Source organism: Muntiacus reevesi, chromosome 12 (assembly GCF_963930625.1).
Source record: "Muntiacus reevesi chromosome 12, mMunRee1.1, whole genome shotgun sequence".
In the NCBI taxonomy this organism is placed as follows: Eukaryota; Metazoa; Chordata; class Mammalia; order Artiodactyla; family Cervidae; genus Muntiacus; species Muntiacus reevesi.
The window spans coordinates 53560997-53584738 of record NC_089260.1 but is presented as its reverse complement, the minus strand read 5'-3'; the positions used below and the strand labels follow the sequence as shown (position 1 = coordinate 53584738).

The 23742-nt window shown below is 37.8% G+C and overlaps 1 protein-coding gene across 2 annotated transcripts in view; it reads right to left on the bottom strand.

Annotated features, from left to right (window-relative positions):
* The window catches only part of TOX (thymocyte selection associated high mobility group box), a 301092-nt gene that overhangs the window by 129708 nt on the left and 147642 nt on the right, over window positions 1-23742 (bottom strand). For both annotated transcript variants that reach the window (XM_065902916.1, XM_065902917.1), the window contains exon 3: window positions 11065-11307. In XM_065902916.1, coding sequence (XP_065758988.1) covers window positions 11065-11307 — 243 coding nt within the window. The remainder of the gene's footprint in view (window positions 1-11064; window positions 11308-23742) is intronic.

Here is a 23742-nt window from a genome sequence, read left to right as displayed (position 1 = left end):
GGCAACATATTAGCAATTCATGCTGCTCTATTACAGTGGACTTCCTTGATGTACCGCACTCCCTACAGACCCAGAGGGGCACCCCTGCTTTAGTTGCATGCGTCCTGCACAGCACCTACCCAAGTGATGGTGGGCAAAACAGCTGTGCAGTGGCCTCTGAATGCAAAGCGTGCCAGACTGAAAGCTTCAAAAGACAATAAATCTGAGTATATACATTATGCTTGCTTTTGTTGCCTGGAAAAAATAAGGCATTTGGGAAATAAACCCCCAATTTTATTGCCTTTTAACATCTTTTTCCATTTTAAACTCCAGAACTGGAAATTTGAAGTATTCAAAGAAACTGAAATCTCCTTTGTTGCTTTTTTCATTGTAAATTTTCTATACTATGTCATTAGGAACCATACTCTACAAAAAGCCCAGGTTCTAAATGAATCCTTTCTGTAAGGCCATTCTAAAACTTTGCACGATGTTTCTTTGTATGAAAGAGCTTCTGTTGCCTGCACAAAGAACAAGCAATCGCCACATAAGGGCCAGGCAGGAGCCTTGAATGACTTTATACAAGGTTTCATTTTGCCTTCCACCAGCCCATGGTGAAACCCAGCAGTGAGGGTGCCAGGATGAAGGGGAAAAGGAGAGGCTCCTGATTTCAGTTTGCAGGAATCAAGGGATTTTTCTTAGACCATGAATACTTAATATGGACATTTTCTTATTCTACCTTTCTCCTCAAACAGCTCTGTAGTTTCTATATAACAACATGAAAACAACATCACTTTCTTCTTAATGGCAGAATAATATTTTCCAGCCAAAAGAAATGTTCTGTCCAATAAGTTCAAGTAGCTTAATAATCGATTTGACTTTAGGGTGGGGGTATGGGTAAAACACTGAGAAAGCCCATGCGATAGTGGGAAAAATGACTAAATAACTAAAGTGACAAGCTGAGTGAGTTGCAACTTTGGATCACAGCTGTGTGGTCAATATAGAATGAATCACAGGAAAATGTCGGCCCTGGAAAGGATCTCAGAACTCAACTAGTCCTGTGGTTTTCCTTCTTCTTGGGGGGTAGAATCCTAAGTTCAAGGGAATTTTTATAAGAAATGTGAACAAGTGAGATGAATAAGAGCACCATGGTTCTGGCTGATTCCGTTCTGGCTTCCCTTGGCTCCGCCTGATCTAGTCCAATCCCGCTGGTTACAGCCAAGGTACAGTGAATTGTCCATGGTTAACAAGCTTATCCCAGGCAGGGCCCAGCCTTCCAGACTCTCATTCCAGTGCTCTTCTAACCAGATTTCACTCCTGGAAAAGCACAGACTGGTCAATCACCCACTATCAAAATAACTCAAGGGAATTTTGAGAAAAATGGAACTCTTGCACATTGGGTCATGAATGATTGTTTAACTTGGACCTAGAGAATCAGAACTAGTTGGCACTTGTTTGACTGTATATACTAATAGAAATTCTACACTGTTTTATAACCTGGTCTTGGAAAATATCGACTTTAAGAAAATGGAATCTTTTCTCAAGTGCCAGAAATCAAACTTTTTGCAGGAGTCCAGACTGACTACTAACACATAAAATTGGCATAGACAAGAATATACAAAAAGGAAGTGGCGGGAAATTGGGGAAGGAAGGAAAAAAGTCACCGTATGTATGTTTCACCCCTGTATATGTTTATGGCAAGTTTCAGAAGGCAAGCTAGATATTCTACCCTAGTGACATTTTTATCAAAAAGGGATTTCACTGAATATATCTAGTGCCTACTGTTTGACAGGCACTAATTCATAGGTATTAATTACTTTAATGCTCACAACAGTATGAGAATAAGTGTCTTATCTCTATTGTATAGGTAAAGCAACTGAGGCACAGAAAGGTCATGCAAGTTGCTCAATGTCACATAGCTGGTATGTTATTGTGCCAGGATTTGAATTGAGGAGGTCAAAAGACATCTTGTGGCCAAAAGACAACAGGGTTAATCACAATGATCTATAAGGACACTCACTAGAAGGTAAAGACTTTTTGGTGATGGCAGGCTTATCACTTTTTTTTTTTTTTTTGGACAGATGTGAAGAAGATTAAGGATTTAAATATAAATAGCTTATTTGAAAAATCTTCTCTTTCATGTATTTTAACTTCTCCAAAGGAGTTATACATATACATTCTTGCTTTTCATATTTTTTTAAATAAATTTTATTTAGAAAACTTACATAATAATGCTTCCTGTGTGCCAACCAATGGTCTAAGCAGTTCTTAAAGATTCACTTCACTCCACAAGATAGGACGATCATTATCCTTGTTTTTGACATAAGGAAGCTGGGGTATTCATTGGCTGAGCTATTGAGCAAGTCACATAACTACTCTGAACCTCCATTTTTCATACATAATATCGGGATAGTAATACTCATATACTGACTTCTAATTATGAACTGCATTTTTTTTACATCTAATATATTAGACATTTATTGGAAATGCTTAGAATCAATAAAAATTGTATCACTTACATTGCCAGTAGAGGTAAAAAACAGATAGATATAAGAACATTTAAAGTAAATTTCCAGAAAACATCATGTATTACATAAAACAGCAACATATATAACATATAATAGTGCATATATGTTAAATAATATAATAACCACTAAAGTATACACAGTATCTAAATGAGAACTAAATATTTTCACCTCTTTGATCCATTCAAATTCTAAAATTCCATCATGTGAAAATACTAACACAAAGTCTGAGCACCATATTCAGTATATATTTAAAGTACTGAAAGGGAAAAATATACAACCAAGATTACTGTACCTGGCAAAGATCTCATTCAAAATTGATGGAGAAATAAAAGGCTTTTCAGACAAGTAAAAGTTAAGAGAATTCACTACCACCAAACCAGCTTGACAAAAAATGTTAAAGGGACTTATATAGTCAAGAAATACAAGAGAAGGAAAAAGATCTACAAAATCAACCCCAAACAATGAAGAAAATGGCAATAGGAACATGTATATCAATAATTACTATAAATGTAAATGGGTTAAATGTTCCAACCATAAGACACAGACTGGCTGAATGTATACAAAAACAAGACCCATATATATGCTCTACAAGAAACTCACTTCAGACCTAGAGAAACATATAGACTGAAGGTGAGAGGATGGAAAAATATATTCCATGCAAATGGGAAGCAAAAGAAAGCTGGAGTAGCAATCTTCATATCAGACAAAATAGACCTTAAAATAGAGAAGGTTACAAGAGATAAGGAAGGACACTAGATAATGATCAAGGGATCAATCCAAGAGGAAGATATAACAATTGTAAATATCCATGCATCCAACCTCAATACATGACAAACACTAACAGACATAAAAGGAGAAATTGACAGTAACACAATAATAGTAAGAGACTTTAACAACCCCATTCACACCAATGGACAGATCATCAAAACAGAAAATAAATAAGAAAACACAAGTCTTAAATGATACATTAGATGAGATGGATCTTATTGATCTCTTCAGCACATTCCATACAAATGCAAAAGAAGACCTTCTTCTCAAGTGCCCATGGAACATTCTCCAGGACAGACCACATCTTGGGTCACAAATAAAACCTCAGTAAATTTAAGAAACTGAAATCAGATCAAGCATCTTCTCCAACCACAACGCTATGAGACTAGATATCAATTACAAGGAAAAAACTGTAAGAAACACAAACACATGGAGATTAAACAATATGTGTCTAAATAACCAACAGGTTACTGAAGAAATTAAAAGGGAAATCAATAAATTTCTAGAAACAAATGCCAATGAAAACATGACAACTCAGAACCTATAGGATATAGCAAAAGTAGTTCTAAGCAGGAAGCTTATAACAATAGAATCCTACCTCAAGAAACAAGAAAAACATCAAATAGACAACCTAACTTGACACCTAAAACAACCAGAAAAAGAAGAACAAAAACCCCCAAAATTAGTAGAAGGAAAGAAATCCTAAGGATCTGAGCAGAAACAAATGAAAACAACAGTGATGTAAACAGTAAACAAACAGTTAAGATTATTTAGTTTTAATAAAACTAAAAGCTTGTTCTTAGAGAAGAGAAACAAAATTGACAAACCTTTGGCCAGACTTATCAAGAAAAAAAGACAGAAGAATCAAATCAACAAAATTAGAAATGAAAAAAGGATAGGTTATGGCAGACAATGCAGAAATACAAAGGATGATAAGAGACTATTATGAACAATTATATGGCAAGAAAATGGATAACTTGGAAGAAATGGACAGATTCCTAGAAAAGTTCAATCTTTCAAGACTGAATGAGGAAGAAATAGAAATTATGAACAATCCGATTACAAGCATTGAAATTGAAGCTGTGATAAAAAATCTCCCAAAAAACAGAAGCCCAGGACCAGATGGCTTCACAGGAGAATTATATCAAATATTTTTAGAGAAGAGCCAATACCTATCCTTCTAAAACTCTTTCAAAAATTGCAGAGGAAGGAACACTTCCAAACTCATGCTATGAGGCCACCATCACCCTGACACCAAAACCAGACAGAGACAACATAGAAAAAGAGAACTACAGGCCAATATCACTGATGAACACAGATGAAAAATCCTCAACAAAATTTTAGCAAACAGAATTCAGCAACACATCAAAAAACTCATACACCATGATCAAGTTGGGTTTATCCCAGGGATGCAGGGACTCTTCAATATATGCAAATCAATCAATGTGATACACCATATTAATAAATTGAAAGATAAAAACCATGTGATCATTTCAATAGATGTAGAAAAAGCCTTTGACAAAATTCAGCACCCATTTATGATTAAAACTCTTCAAAAAATGGGCATAGAAGGAACCTACCTCAACATAGTAAAGGCCATATATGATAAGCCTACAACAAACATTATTCTCAATGGTGATAAACTGAAAGCATTCACCCCAAGATCAGGAACAAGACAAAGGTGTCCACTTTCCCCACTATTATTCAACACAGTTCTGGAAGTCCTAGCTACAGAAATCAGAGAAGAAAAGGAAATAAAAGGAATCCAGATTGGAAAAGAAGTAAAGCTCTCATTGTTTGCAGATGACATGATACTGTACACAGAAAACCCTAAAGATAGTATCAGAAAATTACTAGAGCTAATCAGTGAATTTAGCAAAGTTGCAGGATACAAAATCAATACACAGAAATCACTTGCATTTCTATATACTAACAATGAAAAAGAAGAAAGAGAAATTAAGGAATCAATCCCATTCACCACTGCAACAAAAAGAATTAAATATCTAGGAATAAACTTACCTAGGGAGACAAAAGAACTATACACAGAAAATTATAAGACACTAATGAAAGAAATCAAAGATGACATAAACAGATGGAGAAATATTCCATGTTCCTGGGTAGGAGGAATTAATATTGTGAAAATGAGTATACTACCAAATACAATCTACAGATTCAATGCAATCCCTATCAAATGACCAACAACATTTTTCACAGAACTACAACAAAAAATGTCACAATTCATATGGAAACACAAAAGACCCTGAACAGCCAAAGCAGTCTTAAGAAAGAAGAATGGCATTGGAGGAATCAACCTTCTTGACTTCAGATTATACTACAAAGGTACAGTCATCAAGAAAGAATGGTACTGGCATAAAAACAGAAATATAGACCAATGGAACAAGATAGAAAGCCCAGAAATAAACCCATGCACCTATGGGTACCTTATTTTTGACAAAGGAGGCAAGAATATACAATGGGGCAAAGATAGCCTCTTCAATAAATGGTGCTGGGAAAACTGGACAGCTACATGTAAAAGAATGAAATTAGAACACTTACTAACACTGTACACAAAAATAAACACAAAATGGATTAAAGACCTAAATGTAAGATCAGAAACTATAAAACTCTTAGAGGAAAACATAGGCAGAACACTCAATGACATAAATCAAAGCAAGATCCTCTATGACCCACCTCCTAGAGTAATGGAAATAAAAACAAAAGTAAACAAGTGGGACCTGATTAACTTTGAAAGCTTCTGCATAGCAATGGAAACTACAAAGAGGTTGAAAAGACAACCCTCAGAATGGGAGAAAATAATAGCAAATGAAACAACTGACAAAGGATTAATTTCTAAAATACACAAGCAGTTCATACAACTCAAAACCAGAAAAGCAAACAACTTAATCAAAAAGTGGGAAAAAGACCTAAACAGACATTTCTCCAAAGAAGACATACAGATGGCTAACAAACACATGAAAAGATACTCAACATCAGTCATTATTAGAAAAATGCAAATCAAAACTACAAGGAGATATCACCTCAAACCAGTCAGAATGGCCATCATCAAAAAGTCTACAAACAATAAATGCTGGAGAAAGTGTGGAGAAAAGGGAATGCTCTTGAACTGTTGGTGGGAATGTCAATTGATACAGCCACTATGGAAGTTGGTATAGAAATTCCTTAAATAACTAGGAATAAAACTACCATATGGCCCAGCAATCCCACTCCTAGGCATATATCCAGAGGAAATCAAAATTGAAAAAGTCACATGTATCCCATTGTTCATTGCAGCACTATTTACAATAGCTAGAACATGGAAGCAACCTAGATGTCCATCAATAGATGAATGGATAAAGAATTTGTGGTACATATACACAATGGAATATTACTCAGCCATAAAAAAGGAGTGCCTTTGAGTCAGTTCTAATGAGGTGGATGAACCTATAACCTATTATACAGAGTGAAGTAAGTCAGAAAGAGAAAGATAAATATCATATTCTATCACATATATAAGGGATCTAGAAAAATGGTACTGAAGAATTTACTTACAGAGCAGCAATGGAGAAACAGACATAGAGAAAAGACTTGTGGACATGGGGAGAGGGGAGAAGAGGGTGAGATGTATGGAAAGAGTAACATGGAAACTTGCATTGCCATGTGTAAATTAGGTAGCCTATGGGAATTTGCTGTATGGCTCAGGAAACTCAAACAGGGGCTCTGTATCAACCTAGAGGGGTGGGATGGGGCGGGAGATGGGAGGGAGGTTCAAAAGTGTAGGGATATATGTATGCCTATGTCTGATTCATGTTGCGGTTTGACAGAAAAGAACAATATTCTGTAAAGCAAATTATCCTTCAATAAAAAATAAATAAATTATATTTTTAAAAAAGATCTGAGCATCGTACTAACAGCAAAAGGCTCAGCTTTAATAAAACTGAAGGGTTTTTGTAAAATAAAGTTGTAGATAGTTGATTCTACACATAAATCTACCTAGGGTAGCTCATATTCAGAGATTTAAAAATTTACAGCAAGTAATTATTTAGAGTTAACAAGTGTTAGCTTTAATTATTTGTTTCCAAACTTTAGGAGACCTTGAAAAAGAGATGAGAAATTACAGAAAGAGCCCCGTAATTTCTAGGTGGGATGTTTTTACAGCCTGATTCTGTAGCCATTATTTCCTCAACTATATGAGCACTGATGGCCTAAATCATACACTATTTCATTTCATACATATGTCTTATATATACATCAACAACTGGCAAACCAATCAATCACATTATATACAAGCAAAGTTGCTAGAAAAGAGTTTTAGTCAGTTTATACAAAGACGCATGAAAAGGGGATCGTATAGACCTAAAGTTACTTTCAGAGAAGATAATACTTAGTGCTGTAAAAACATAAAACATGGTGATATGAAGGGCTGTTCATCTTTAGGTCCGCCGATATGGGAATGATGTGCAAACAGCTTACGAGCTCATCTTTCTGTTCTCACCGTCACCACCCTGTGTCTCAACACTCCTTGCCTGAGTTATGAAAACAGGCTCCCAGACTCGACACAGCTTCAGTTTCTTGCCACTGCAGTCCCTCCAGAGAGGTGCCAGGAGGATATTCCTATGACTTTGCTTTCATAATGCTTTTGCCTTCAGTGAAAACAGCCAATGGTTTCTTAGAATCCATTATATCAAGTCCACTGTCCTTAGAGTAGTTTTTTGAAACCTTTGGTCAAATCTCCCAACTTAAGAGTATCCAACCTGCTTTTCAAATGCTCTCTTCTAGATGCCTTTTCTTTCCTCTCTGTTTGTCCAAATCAAAACTACCTTTCAAGACTGGACTAGCATCATATCTTTTCCACTAAGTTTATAAAATACCCAAGCCAGATGGCTATAATTCTTCCAGGTAGGATTCCTATTGGGTCCACAGTCAGTGAAACTGTGTTTACCCTTCTCTTGTCTCTAGTTGCTTCATATTTGACTCAAATTGTTTCATACTTAGTTATGCTTTTTCTATATAGTTTACAAGCTCCTGAAGGACAGTGACTGTATCTTCTCAATCATCTGAGCCTTTAAAATGTACACACTGATGAGTGCTGTTCTAAACACATACCAGCACGAAATAAGAACTGGAGAGGCCCCTTGTTTCTCAAAGGAATTAGCAGACTCCAATAAAGTCGATCTTTCCAACTGTATTAGATTTCTATTGCAACTTTGCAGTATATCAGACTCTGGCTGTTGGAATACAGTCAGAGATCCATACCTTGAAACAGAATTCTAAAAACAAATTTCACCTCCAAATCTACTTTCTCCAACACCACGCTGGCTTAAAAAATGAGTTTAGTATAGATTTAATGTTAAATCAACATAATTAACTGGATTTATGCTGTCCAGGACCATAGCACTAGGTACATGTTGCTATCTTAAGTGTAATTAAAATGAAATAAAATAAAAATTAGTCCTTCAGTCATGCTAGCCATGTTTAAAGTGTTCAATAGCCAATGACTCTTGCTATTGGATGGCAGGAATAATAAAAAAGCCATCAGCACAGAGAGTTCTATTGGACAGTGCTGAAGCCTCTCCAAAGCCTTGCCAAAACTGGATTTGTTGGAGCAGTTTTTAATTTAAAGCATAAAATGCTAGGACCAGTTCTGTGAGGAGGTAGGGCAGATGTCCACCTCAGAATATGGTTTGGAGGTACTGGGAAGTCTCACCGTCCTATGAAAAACCCTGACAGACTTACGTGCCAAGAACTGGAATAGCACATTAGAACTTTACTTGCTTAGCTTAGGCTGAAGAGGATTGCTCTGCCTTGTAATGTGTGCAAACACAATGTTAAGGGGGAAAAACACCGAAGTCCAGTTTCTAAGTGGAAAGAAGTATGAAGAATTAGGATGAGAGAAGCTCATGACAAGCAAAGACGGAAGCACCGTAGAGGAAGGGCCTAGATGGTGGTGCTTCATGACTGGGACTAGGGCCAGTCCTGAGCCTGTCAGCTGAGGACAGAGTGACCAAGAACAGCAAACCTGGGCAAACTCCAGGTGAGTGTACACTGAGGTTACACACTCACCTCTTAAAGAGTGAATGGTGAATTGGGAGAGTCCTCGGAATGCTAAGAAGGCAAATTATATGCAAGGAAAAGGGTTTTGAGACTAAACCTCTATAACTGAGGATCTCACTGTCCTCCTATGGCCCAACCTCATGAGCACACAAAAAAGAGGTGAGGAGGACAAAACTGGTACATCCTGCACCATATTCGTCCTTCCTCTCCTTCTCAGTGAATAGGGGAGCCTAGAAAGCATGACTTGGATGCCTTATTGGCTCCTGAACTGGGTCTAAACCTTAGCCCCAAAGAGGAATAGGCACATGATTTTTCAAGGTCACTACTTTGAAGTAAAACATTATTCAGATTTACACAGCATATTTTCTAAAAAAAATCCATCTTCCATTTTATGAAGTCACACTAATACTCTTAGGATAAATTTATACAGTGTAATATCATCTAAAAACTAGGACAACAGTGTAGAAATTTTTGCTACTGCTGGTGCCGGGAACAAGTCCTCTTCTTTAGGCCAACCAGCTAGTTGCCAGTTTTGTGGAGAATCCTACACCCTACCATGACCTGTGGCATTAGGCTCAGGACTTCATTCCCCAAACTACAGATAGATTTCTTTCCACTCTCCATCTCCCCACTTTATGTTCATGGTTAACAGCAAAACCTAGTGAAGTCACTCAAGTTAGAGATACATCCCCAGATGATTTAGATAAGTGACAACATCAAACACTTTCCTATCAGAAACAACATAAGATAAGCAAGTTAATCGATTTGTTCATTGGGAATATGGTAGCACTGTTCAGTGACTTACAAAAATGACAACAGAGATGGTTGGACTGTTAAGTGACTGAACAATGGAACCAAAGTAAAGACTTCAACATCCCACCTGTCATTCATTAGAAGTTTCTATTAACCTCAGAGAGTTTCATGACATGGTAGAAAGCTCTGCCCTTGGCCATATACTGATGACAATATTTTTCACTCCGTGAGATATAGACAGAGAAATTATTAAGGTTTTAAATGATGTAACAGTCAGAAGGAAAGATTTTATGATGTCTGTATTCTCAAGCACAGGATGCTTGTCAAAAATACAGACTCTTGGACTTTTGGGTAGGGGCTAAGAATTTAAGTTTTGTTAATTTTCTGGTGATACATAGTCTTACTAAATTTGAGAAGTGTAGAACATTAGAAGATTCAGAGTAACAACAAAGTCCAAGATACAGGAGCATTTTAGTGCAGATAAATTTTGATCACCCAACTTATACCTTCAAAATAAAGATGAAGATTGTTTTCCTGCTTTCTGATTATATAAATTTGTGGGATTTGAGAGCAGAAAACAGGGGTAAAACCAACCTTCATAGCAGTTCCCAGAAGATGTGGGGGATCTTGCTTGTGGTGAGAAATCCTGTACTGGATGAGACATGGCACCTTCATGATAATTTTTATCTAAAGCTAGTAAGACAGTTTGACCACATGACCGGACATTCAGGTCAAACAGTATTTAATACTTTAGGTTATAAATATAAGTGATCAAACATGTGGTTAATTGATTTTGCTTTGACTTAAATATAAGATGAAAAACTTTATTAGGATTTTACAGGATTTATGGAGAACATCTTCCATGGCTGAGAACTATTCTAGTTTCAGAAAGCCATGTTATGATGATTGAAAGCTCCTCACATGAATTTAGACCTTGTCAGTGTGGTGTTCCCCACTCCCCAACACAAAACAGGAAGCAGGCTCTTACCACAGAAATGGAGTTGGGAAGCAGTGCTCCATCTTGTCCCAGCATATTGGAGACGGTGATTTCAGGTAGGTCCATATTTTGTGGATGAAACGGTAGCAGGCCATTATGGTTCATTGGGTGACACAGAGAGTGGTAACCAGGTTCGACCTCATTCAGCTGCACCAGAGAGTGTTCAGGGAGGGAAGGAGGAGTGATGGGCGGAATGTTAAAGTCTTCACTTTCCAGGCTTGGGCCAGGGTAGGACTGAAAAGACAACGGTGATATTGTTGCAAATTACCATCCCCTTCTTCTCATCATGGTGAACAAACACACAGGACCCCTTCAGATATTATTACAAGCAGCATTAAAGATCTGGCAAAGACATTTCCAATACTCAGATTATCCCGCTGCAAGTTCTCTATTATGCATGGAAGAAAATTGCCTCAAAGGCATAACCACTTCTCGTATAAAGAGTGCTTCCATTAGGCAGTTTTATTTTTCCAAGAAGCTGAGCTCAAACAGATTTCAAAGGTCCCATTAAAATTTTCCAGAGTTTTAATCTAGTTGAATACCTTTTTCATAGGAATTGTGGGGAAGGAAAAGCAATTTATAAAATTAATATTTGATTAAACATGTTTCATAGAGCTCCCTACTGCTCAGATCATGAGATGTAATAAAATGAATTCCAGAAGTTCTGAGGTGACTGCTTTTGTGGTTTGAAGTGCTACAAGCTCACAACTGACAAAAGACAAAAACTTAGTAAAGCTATAACTTAAATATGTTGTATAAGTATGGTAGCAGAGAAAGTTGGACATATGAAGACTGTGCCATTAAAAGCTATTTTTATCATGAAGATTATGTCACCAAAATAAAAATTAAGATAAATTTTCTTGATTTCTGACTATTTGCATTTATTTGATTTTCCCCTAGAAGATGACAAAATCATTGAAATGCAGTTCGGCGAATTATGAAAGGCAAAATAACATGAATATCACTATAATACTAATTTAGGAATAAAAGTAAATTAGTAAAATAAGTAACATATGAGTGGCTTTTTCCTTTTAGAAAGTAGCTTTTAGATAAAACAGGAAGGGAGGGAGCAAATAATAAAGGAAAAAGTATATGAGGACACTACTGCTTAAAAACAGAATGTGGTAAACACGGAACTGATTAGTAAAATGCTGTTACCAATTCATATCAGAACACAGAGAGAGTCAGCAGTCTTTAGAGAGCAGGTGCCATAATGTGAAGGAAACAAAGTGGGTCCAGATAACTCTTGCAAGCCTATCTTTCAAAGTAAGCGAGTCTTCCTAGTGTCTGAGCGCGTGGGTAACAAGGGCTCGCTTGTCTGACAGCAGTACGCCTGCTGGAGTGTGCAAGATTTGAAATGAGCAGGCAGAGGGTAGGAGCCAAAGAAAGTAGTCTAAGGTATTCATGGGGTGTTCAGCCAATAAGCTGCATATTCCTGCTTCCAAGCGCCTGGGGTTATTTTTTCCAGATGGCGTCTATTTGTCTAACAGAAAGAAAATCTTCAAGTTGCACTTGCTAAATGTTGTACAAGTTTTGATATATTTGTTTAGGTTTTGTCAGAAGACATGATTAAATGAAGAGCTACTTGGAACATCTGGCATGGAGACCTGGTCACGTAGAGGCACGTGTGGGTTACAGACCTGGGTGTATGAGGGAAAGATTTGATTCATCTCTGTAGATAATTTTTCTTAAGTATCTAAAGTTCTGCTAAAAGAAAAAGTCACCAGCACTGTAAGTTCAATCATAAGTTTCCAAATTTTCCTGCTTACAATATCTGTCTCCTGACTGAAAAATATATTAGTGCTTTGTGTGAAAACTGCAAGTTTGATTAAATTCTCACTTGCCTAAAATATTTTAGACCTTGAATCTGCAGATCTATACCATCAGCCCCGGGTACAAGTATTCATATAAGTAAATGTAAAAGATGCAAGATGGGGGAGGGGAAAGGAAGCACATTTATCAATGATGACTTTGTGTAAAGCACTGTATTGAGTCCTTTGACTACACTGTCTTCATTTAATCCTTACAATAATCCTTTGTGTGGCTATTATTACCCTGTTTTCCTAAAGAAAAAATTGAGAGGCTGAAGTTAAATAACTTTCATTTAGCTGGCAAGCAATCAGTACATTTGAGGGATGAATATAAGAAGGAGAAAAGTATTTTTAATTCTAATACTTGTGTAATGTTTCATTTCTATTATTTTGTTAAGTTAAATGATACAAAGTTGCTAATACTCAACTGTTTTTGATTGATAAAATTTTATAATTTAAGAGTTTGTATGAGCATTAGTATCATGTTTTTCCTGGTCCCAAATTCTACCCCAATGCCCATTCCACTAAAATCTAATATTTACTCTCTAAGAGCACAAGTATTCATAATTTGACTTTTTGTCAATATTTCAAAGGCTGAACTTGTTAATACATGTCTTTTAAGAAGTTATCTGATGTCTGTTTGAAATTTGCCTGAATAAAGTACAATTAATTCCAGTCATAAAGGAAAAAGATGTTTTTAACTTTATAAATGGCCATTAAACATCTGAAAATACCCAGGGATATTCTACCTATGGTGTACTATAACTTATATTCTAGAATTTCTCTAGTCATTAAATCTTAATTTGCGATGTTTTAAAGGAATTTAATTGGTATCACTTTACATCCAGTGATAACAATTGTACTGCAATTTAACTAAACTACATGGTTTATTTTCATGTAATTACACATTAATGTTATTTAATCCATGCACTTATATACCAAAGCCACAGATCCCACAACTTAACCGGTAATGGGTAGTATGTGGATCAAGAATTTTAACAACAAAAGGTTACTTAGTAGTTTATGTTCTTTACATTAGAAGTCATGAGATGGTTATTTGCCAGGAGCCTATTACAGTGTAAATTGATGCCATATAAAAGTATCATGGTAATTGCATAAATGTCAAAATGTCATAGAACTTAGAAAAACTTCACTGCTAGACTAATTACTAATTAGTTTTTAAATTTGGAAAAGAGTTAGGTAATTCTTCAACACTGACTTCCATGACATGACTTTATTTTGATTTCTTAAAATCTAGTAAGTCTGACTTAACCATAGTAAATTATATATTATAGGCAATTTGCAGTTTGGGGGTTATGTAACAATTGCTTATGACTCAGTATTTCCCCTCATTCTCCACAAAGCTGCCTGGTTACAGTCAGCATTCAATGCTTGTTGAATGAATTAAAAAATGAATCACTGAACGAATGCATACCGGAGTAAGTGAATGAGAAGATGCCTTTTCCAAAGGCATAAAGTTTATGAATATACCCATGCTGTGGTATGGGCATGAATAAATACACTGTATTCTCCAGAATGCACTGGCTAGATGACCACATGGAATGGAATGCTGACTGCTCAGCACGTCAGGAAGTGAAAGTACTACATCCTGTGAAAGGTGTCAAAGCTTAAGCAGCCTGAGAATGCTGGGGTGGGGTGGTTTGGTAGCCCTCTCTGGCTATCCATCTGTCCCTCTGAAGTGGCTTGCACTTACCACCCCATAGTAACGCAGAGGTCCCAGAGGATTCCTAAGGGCAGTTTGGGGTTCCTGGCTCTCAGGAGCTGTTGGCCCTAACCCCAATGCAGCTAAGGACCAGGCAGAAGGCTCAGTTCCACATCAGGATCCCAAGGGGTCGGCCTCACTAGACAAGTGGCCACAGAGGGCATGAGAGGGTGCACTGAGCACAGAAACTGGACATCAGTGATGATCCCAGGGCTGAGTGGTCAGAGAAGCTTCAATGAAGGTCATTCCTTGCACTTTCTACCAATTCAGGGTCCTTTTCTGACTCGGGCTTATTTTCTTCCTTCAAGTCTCCGTGAGGCCAGGTATTAAAAAACTTTCATCCTCCAATTTTCTTGACACCAAAGATCACTTGATCCTAAGACCCTGCATATCCCTATGAGACCCAGGGCTATATATTTTTTCAGCTGAGTTAGAGGCCACCAAAGATCAATCCATGGTCTCTGAGAACCTAGGGGGCTGAGTTTCAGGGTACAGTGCTGGAGAAGAGCAGGTATGGACCCTCAAGGTAGCATCATCTTCCTGATCAGCCTTGATAGTGCCGTCCACCCCTCCCTGTGTAGAGATCAGAGTCTTCTGAGCAGTCTGAGCCATGCAGCTGCCTCCTCCCCAAGAAATGACAGAAATCAGTGGAGACCCATCTCCACAAATGAAGAGAAAGTACTGAGTTAAATAAAGGTATGAAATTCAAGCTAATATGTTTAATTTTACCTTGGATCTCCACCAAGTTAATGAATGGCGAACTGGAAACAAAGAAGCATGCAAAGTGATTTGCTCTAAACCATAGCCAGGCAGCATGATCCAAAAGATTTGAAGAACTCAAAATTTGATCATTGCTACTTAACCAGACTCTCCAGATCCCAGGACTTCTCACTGGTCCCAGACACAGCTCTGTCCTAGAGTCGGGTGGGGGGGAGCTCCATGAGCCCCCGTGTGTCTTGGGGGCAGAAGCCAAGGTCACAGAATGTGGGAAGAGTGTGCAGTGCCAACACAAGACTCTACTACCACTGGAATGTACGTGAACTTCTCCAAGGCCACGAGGGGAATGCTGGGAGCAGTAAAGTAGTAATTCCAAAATATTATCATCCTTGAGAGACTGTTTCTATGATCCTAAATAACAGATCCAGTATCTATTCAAGTCAATTTCTTAAAACCTTACCATTGGCATTTGCATATGTAGCGTATAAAGTGCTATATCTTTCTCTGATGAGGAGACAGATTTTGGACTGGTTGAGCATACTTATAATGCCTCCTCAGAGACTGATAAGAAGGCCAAGTGGTATGCTGGAAACACTGGAGCCTCTCGAGTCCAGCAGATGGGTCTGCTCCAGGCTCTTGGAAGCATTTATTAGTATAGGTTCTGGGGCAGCTTTCTTACTGCTGGTGAGCCTCAGTTTCAAAACCTGCTTTATGGGTCTTAGGAGCATGAAAAAAAAAAAACATAAGATAGGTAAATGCCTAATAATATATGTCTTCCACGTAGAAAGTTCTTAATAAATGGCAGCTTTGGCATAGCTATGCTTATTGTAAAATGGGTTTATGTACACCAAAAATTGGATCATATCTGAGAAAACAAACAAGTACAGACCAAATGGGAGAGGATTAGACAACATAATAAAGGAATTTCAGTATATTTACCATTGATCAGACCTCACATTGAAGCAAAGTGTTGCCCCATTCATACATAATATGTTCATTTAATTTCTCCCTATAAATATCTTTTGTCTTTATTTTAATGGGAATTAAACTGCAATTTTGAAATGAAAGAATAACAAGACAGTGGGAAATGGTGAATAGGTGAAGAATGCTGAAGAGCTCAGACAACAAGGACCTCAAGTACAGAGGGTCACAACTGATTCTTCAGAGAATTTTGCTGCACGCCAGCACCCATCAGTACTGACAGTTCCAACCTACTAACCCATGGATGAATCTGTGAAGCAGAATTTCAGTTTCTAAGCTTGCAACAAAAGCTGTATTTTCTAACATACTGTCTTATGTCCAAAGGAAGACCATATTTCCTTGGAGACTGTAGTCAAATTGCTAATCAGATGGTTTGTTTTTGAGACAACAATCAAGAGTTGGGCTAGGAAAGTAACAGAAGAGCCTTCTCATATGATCTTTGGGGAACCTTTCTAGCCACTTGACTAAAGCCACTGTCCTTCCCCATGTCCAACCACCCCTGGCATCTCCAATTCAGTGAAAAAAGAAGGAAAATCTCTCGCCCGATTTCTGGAAGATCTCATTCCCCTGCCTGTTAAATGACATTTCTTTTTCATCATTTTGCTTTATATATTTCATAGCCTAGGTGTCCTGTCTACATTGTTTTCTCCTTCTACAATCCACACTTCCTTTCACTACAGTCTGTCCTTAATTTTTGTTCTTATTCTGAATTATTATGTCTGGATAGATAAATTAAGCTGATTTTTCTTTTGACTACAGAGAATTTATATTTTTTTGTACTGTTTAGATAAGAGGGTTAATAAATGCTGACCAGAAGCAAATAATGGGAAATCTCTTCTGGACTTTGTCTTTTCTTCTAAAAATCTAGTTTCTCCACCAGAAGGGTCTTGTATTTGTGGGTCTCTGTCCACACATTGTATTCATTATACAGAATGTTCAATCTTTGGTGACAAGTCCCATGACTCAGAAGAATTCAAAAGATATCATCCTGTACATATCTTTAAATTATGTGATGGCTTCATGTGATCATGCACACACTAAAAATATGGCAATGGTTAGAACACTGTAAAATATGTTTCCCATATAGATCTTTATTTGAAAGATAAATAAATAGCACTGCCATCAAATGTATATGAAAGGCCTTAATTTTTAATCTATAACATAATTCCTGAAAGTTCAGGATAGAAAAATTCCAGTGTTTAAAAATGTTTCATCTTGTATTATTAAAAATTCTTGTTGCATAATTTAAATAACTGAATGAAAAGCAAAGTAAATTGAGTTCATTAAGAAAATAATAAACTTCCTTTGTATGTTTTCAGAAGTTAAGATATTGCATGTAATGGTGCTTTCTCTCAAAAGAGTTTAAATAGCATCAACATTATCTCCAATTTCTTTTGAGAAGACCTTCAGAAGTAGGTATTTTTCAGATTCTTTTGTCTCTGTGTGAACAAGGGTTGATAGCTTGAAACTATAATGTATTACTGTGGAAAGCTTCAGTCTGTTACATAAATCATCTGAACACTCAGCAAGAATTGTCCAACAGTGCCATTGATGTGCTCAAGCCAATGATCCTGCAAACAATTTTTTTGTCTTTCTTCACATGTTAGACAATAGCAATAAATCATCTTCATTTAAAAACACACAATGCACTAATTTTTCAAGCAACAGTTATCAAAATGCAATTCTGGGTAGAACATACCACATTTATTTCATTTGTGCTCATTAGTTTTTGTAACCTCTTTAAGTAAAAGGCAATCAGTGCTTCATCTGTCCTAGAAGCATTTGTTGTGTACCTACTATGTGTAAGGCATTCTGCAAAGTGTGATTTGAGATACAAAGAACTACAAGAGTTTGTTATAAAGGAAGTAAATTAGACGAGAGAGAAAAACACTTCCAATAAAACAGCATGTCAATTGTCAAGCTAAGTGATATCTGGGTGTAAATGAAAGAATTATTTGAAGCTGGGATGACGGGGCACAGGAAGGTTCTTATAAGCAAATTCACCCTGGTAACAGGACCTGAAAAATCAGACACTTCTGCTCAGATGCAGTAAGTGATGAAGGAAAGACCACGAAACTGACAAGCAAATCCAGGTAATGCAGCAAGAAGGTTCAACAGGGAGGTCAGGTCTTCAATCTCTAAGAAAACTTCAAGGGCAAGATTGAGCCCACTAAGCAAAACAAACTTTGGGGTACTGAGCCCAGTGTGAGCCTCTACTGGGACTCATTTTTATCAGATTATTAAAAACGGGCGGGGTGCAAAGCCTGAATGAAATCAGAAAACAGGGTTAATGTGAGGCCGCCCCAGATGATTTCTGACACTGGGGCCAGGTTTGGAAGAGCTCTGACCCTTGAGGTGGGGTTCACAGGCTGAAGTTTTAAGGATCTAGTGGGATCAGGACAGAGGGCTAAGCACTCTCAAAACAGGGGTGTGAGGGGTAGGGAAACCCAACACTCTTCTGGGTGTCATGACTGCTGCTAGGGCCATTCTCCGGGACTTCAAGAAAAGTCCAGAAAAGTCCTTAGCACTTATACACAGGCATTTCTCTTGCCATAATTCATTAAGGATGCTGGAGTGGGAAGAGATTTATTTCCTCTCAGTATTGCGTGGGAGCGTACATGAGTCTCTGAGCTGTATTTTTAGGGGACATTTTATTTTATTTTATTTTATTTTTTTTTTTAGGGGACATTTTAAAATCAGGTGTTGTGTGCTGTTGCCATAAGGACCTTCTCCTTGACTGAAAAATAAAGCTTCTGTGAAACAATGTGCCATCCCTCCCCCTATATTCCCAACCACACAGGGGTGCTGATTAGGGAGAGCAGACTGATGTGGGGGAGCTACTTCTGAAACCCTAGTAGAGGCCTAAGGATGTTCTGCTAACAGATCATCATTCTACACTCAGTGTTTAAAGGGGATAATTAAAACACTTAAAGTTTCATTGCTTAGAATAAATTTCACGTACAAAAACCGCCTATCCTTCTTGATAGTCTTCCAGAGGTCTTCAACTCTCACATTGAGATTCAGTTCTACAATTTTTTTTTTTGGTTTATTTTATAAATAATCCATGTTAAGAGAGAGAAGAAAAAGAGAAAAGAAAACATACATGAAGAAGTCACATTCTTTCAAGATTCTTTTCAGTCCATGTTTGCTACTTTGTTCTGGAATTTTGTTTTATTTTTAATAACCAAAGTCAGATCATAATACTCTGATTTTGGAGCTAGAAATGCTATACGCAGTGCTCATCTTCTCTCTTAGCAGATGTAGGTACTTAATGCTCCTAAACTTTAGTTTCCAAATCTGTAAAGCAGGGATGGTAATAGTATTCAATTCATTCAGGGTGCCTCAGGGTTAATTGAGATAAATGAGATAATATAAGCTTTGGTTTTTCCAGTAGTCATGCATGGATGTGAGAGTTGGACTATGAACAAAGCTGAACGCCAAAGAATTGATGTTTTTGAACTGTGATATTGGAGAAGACTCTTGAGAGTCCTTTGGACTGCAAGGAGATCCTAAAGGAAATCAGTCCTGAATATTCATTGGGAGGACTGATGCTGAAGCTGTAACTCCAATACTTTGACCACCTGATGCAAAGAATTGACTCATTGGAAAAGACCCTGATGCTGGGAAAGATTTAAGGTGGGAGGAGAAGGGGATGACAGAGGATGAGATGGTTGGATGGCATCACTGACTCAACGGACATAGGTTTAAGTAAACTCTGAGAGTTGGTGATGGACAGGGAGGCCTGGCGTGCTGCAGTCCATGGGGTCACAAAGAGTTGGACATGACTGAGCAACTGAACTGAACTGAACTGACTGATAAATAATCTGAATAATATACTATCTCATAAGTGAAAGTGAAAGTGAAGTCGTTCAGTGGTGTCCGACTCTTTGCGACCACGTGGACTGTAGCCCACCAGGCTCCTCCGTCCATGGGATTCTCCAGGCAAGAATACTAGAGTGGGTTGCCATTTCCTTCTCCAGGGGATCTTCCTGACCCAGGGATCGAACCCAGGTCTCCCACATTGTAGGCAGACGCTTTAACCTCTGAGCCATCAGGGATATCAATAAATATTAGCTGCATTATTATACCATCAGAGAATCACTTAAAATGGATTGTGAATATTTTTCATGCCTACAAATAGCATCTACATTATTATTAACAACTGCATATTATGTCATTGTGTGCATCTTCTGTAACTTACCCCAGTTTCCAGTAACTTATACCAAATATTTAGTGTATTTTTAGTTTTTCTCCTTTATGAATCACATTGCAGTGAATAACCTTAGGTATTTTTTTCCTTAGGATAATGTTATAAAGTTTTATGCTTATGCGAAAGTGAAATTACAGAATGCCTGCTTGAGAGAAGACTTCAGAGACTACACCCCCACTCTGTAGATGAAAAAACTGAGGAGTAAAGAGGTTAAATGATGTGCTTGTATTTAGAGAGCTAGTTGAGCACAGGGAAAACTCAAAGCATTGTTACATAGAATTTTTTTACATTCAATAATTGAATAAAATATATGGGGTTTAATATACTATTCAAAGCATGAATGGCCCCTGAGCTTTAATAAAATTTTCTTTTTTAAGAAACCTGTGCTAAATTGACTTTTGCTTATGGTCAGATTCTTCTTGCTAAATCACACACAGGCAGCCAACATGGATTTGAGCATTCAGGGTTGGCCTATTTTTACATGTACATATTTTTTTTTTAAATTTAAAGTACAAACTACATGTGTTTATGGTCATTCTTTTCATTTTTTCCTGTTGTACAGAAATCAGTAAATGTTGGGTATGTAAACCGACCTTCTTCAGCAAAAAGCCAGATTGGCAGAGGAACTAAATAGATGGCCTCTGCTCTTGGTTTGGCTCCTCCTTCAATTAAGGGGGACAGAAAAAGAAAGATCATCATTCTCTGATATGCAATTTCTACTCTTTGAATCCTTCCCCAGGAAGCAGTTACAAGTGGATCCCTAGGTATCTGAGGATCATCTCACTTCCCACAGTCTTTACTTCCAAGAAAGCTTCTGCTGAAATGGAGCTGAAGATAGGGGCGAGGGGGAAAAAAGAACAACTGGAGATAATTTTCTGAGTTTAAAGAAGCTAGAATTCTTCCTCCTTCAGTTACACAGAAGCTGGATCCCTGGGAAAGCTGGAGAAGGGGGATGACATCTTTGATGGAAGACCTTCTAGACTTTGTTTCTGTTTTGGTCGAGAAAAGGAAAAGCTCCAAGAATAGGAAGAGTCCTCAACCCAGACAAGAAAAGCAATGAAAATACACAGGAAATGGGGACAACTATGGTTGCCAGGGTATGGAAAAGGGGAAAAAATGAATCACTGTTTTGGATAAAAGAAGCCAGGCACTGCAAATAAACACCTCTGCACAGTTTTTAAAATGTGTTTGAACAAAATATGAAATTGCTGCTTTGGTAGGGAAAAGATGGTCAAATATCTGCAATTTCACTTGGTTCAACCTGCTATTTTTCAGAGTATCCCCACACAAGGTAACACAAGCAGTTATGCGAATACTAACAAGGACTGAGATTAGCACGTAAACATTTTGACCTTAAAGTTCTAAAATACAGTGTGACCTTGTGGCCCAAGGATGGAGTCCGACTTGGGCATTAGGCCTTCCCAGGCCAAAATTGGAACTGGAACATGTACTGTCTTTTTGATGTTTGGTCAGTCCCTCTACCACTTTCATCCTCTGGGGACTGTTGTAAGGATTCAATGAAATAACACATGCAAGGCCTTAGCTTATTTCCTTACAGGTACAGGTAGCTGCCAACTGACAGTTATTAATTACTGTTATTGATTGACTTCACTTGTTACCTTGGGGGTAAGGGGAATGCTAACCTAAACTTCCAGTCAAGCAGAAGTTTCCTGCTAAAACTTACCATCATCTTGTCAAGCAAGACACTTAACTGCAGTCGGAGTATAAGAAGTAAACAGCTCAGTGCTCACGGTACAGGTGAGCTCAGGCTTCCCCGAAGGCAACTGTTCTCCAGGGCTGTGGGCCCTGCTCCAGCCCTGCAATCCTGTGGCCTGCCCCAGTTCCCTCTCCTCCAAGGCCACTCTGGTTTGTGAGTTCAGAAAATAACTACTCACAATAGGCTTAGCTCTTCTTGAAGGTGAGCCTTCTCCTGAAATGCTAGGAGGCCCCGACACATCCAAGGAAGGCTTCTCTGTTGGTCTCAAATCATGACCCTCAGAACCCATGTGAGTTTCAGATCAGGCCGTTCTAGTTGAAAAATCTGATGCCAAAACTAAGAATTTACTTGTTTGACTTTGCTTGCAACAGGATCAATGATCATAATGTACAAAAAGGAAGGAATGTATGCAGAGCATTTTCCAAGAGAACCACCAGTTAATCTCAAACCATGAGGATTGTAGTTAGAAATTTTTAGGTCCAAACTGCAAAATAACATAGATCAGAATAAACACAGGAGAAAGAAAGAAAATAGGAATATAAAGATTAAATTGAAACTCTCTTTGTGTTTCTGGGAAGTCCAGCCTAAGTATGATCTAAAACCAAGGAACTGAAATTGTGAAGGGAAACTTGACATTTTTTAAAAAGGTGTTTGGGTGGCAGGTGAGGCTATGAAGAGAGTGGTCTCAGAAAAAACAGGGATGGGTGGAAAGACAGCTTTTCTAAGCCTCAGTGTTCTTATACTAAAAATGGGTGACATCACTTCTACTTGACATATTGGCATAATGAAATTTTAGTGTTTGTTTGGAACAATCTTTTAAGTGTCTTGGAAGTGGAGTTGGCAGAGATAGATGACATCATTTGACATACTGCTATTCTTAACTTGAATGCCATACCTATTATTTAGACATTCTTTTTTTTTCTTTTTTTCAGTTTTTTTTATTAGTTGGAGGCTAATTACTTCACAACGTTTCAGTGGGTTTTGTCATATTTAGACATTCTTTAGTGACAGGTTTGCTTCCCTGGTAGCTCAGCTGGAAAAGAATCTGCCTGCAATGTGGGAGACCTGGGTTCGATCTCTGGGTTGGGAAGATCCCTTGGGGAAGGGATAGGGTACCCACTCTAGTATTCTTGGTCTTCCCTGGTGGCTCAGCTGGTAAAGAATCTGCCTGCAATGTGGGAGACCTGGGTTCGATCCCTGAGTTGGGAAGATCCCCTGGAGAAGGGAACGGCTACCCACTCCAGTATTCTGGCCTGGTGAATTCCATGGACTGCATACTCCATAGGGTTGCAAAGAGTTTATTATAAGTGATAAAAAAACATCTAACATGTATATATATGCCAAAATTTAACAAGAAGGATCATTTAGTTTTTCATCACTGCTTGTATGCTAAAGCAAAACATCTGCAAAAAGTCAAAGGGCCATTTTCACAATGTATCAAAATCAACCAAACTGGTCAGGGTGTGAGCTAGTCATGGCACCTTGGCCAGTGCCAAAATGTCTTGGTGTC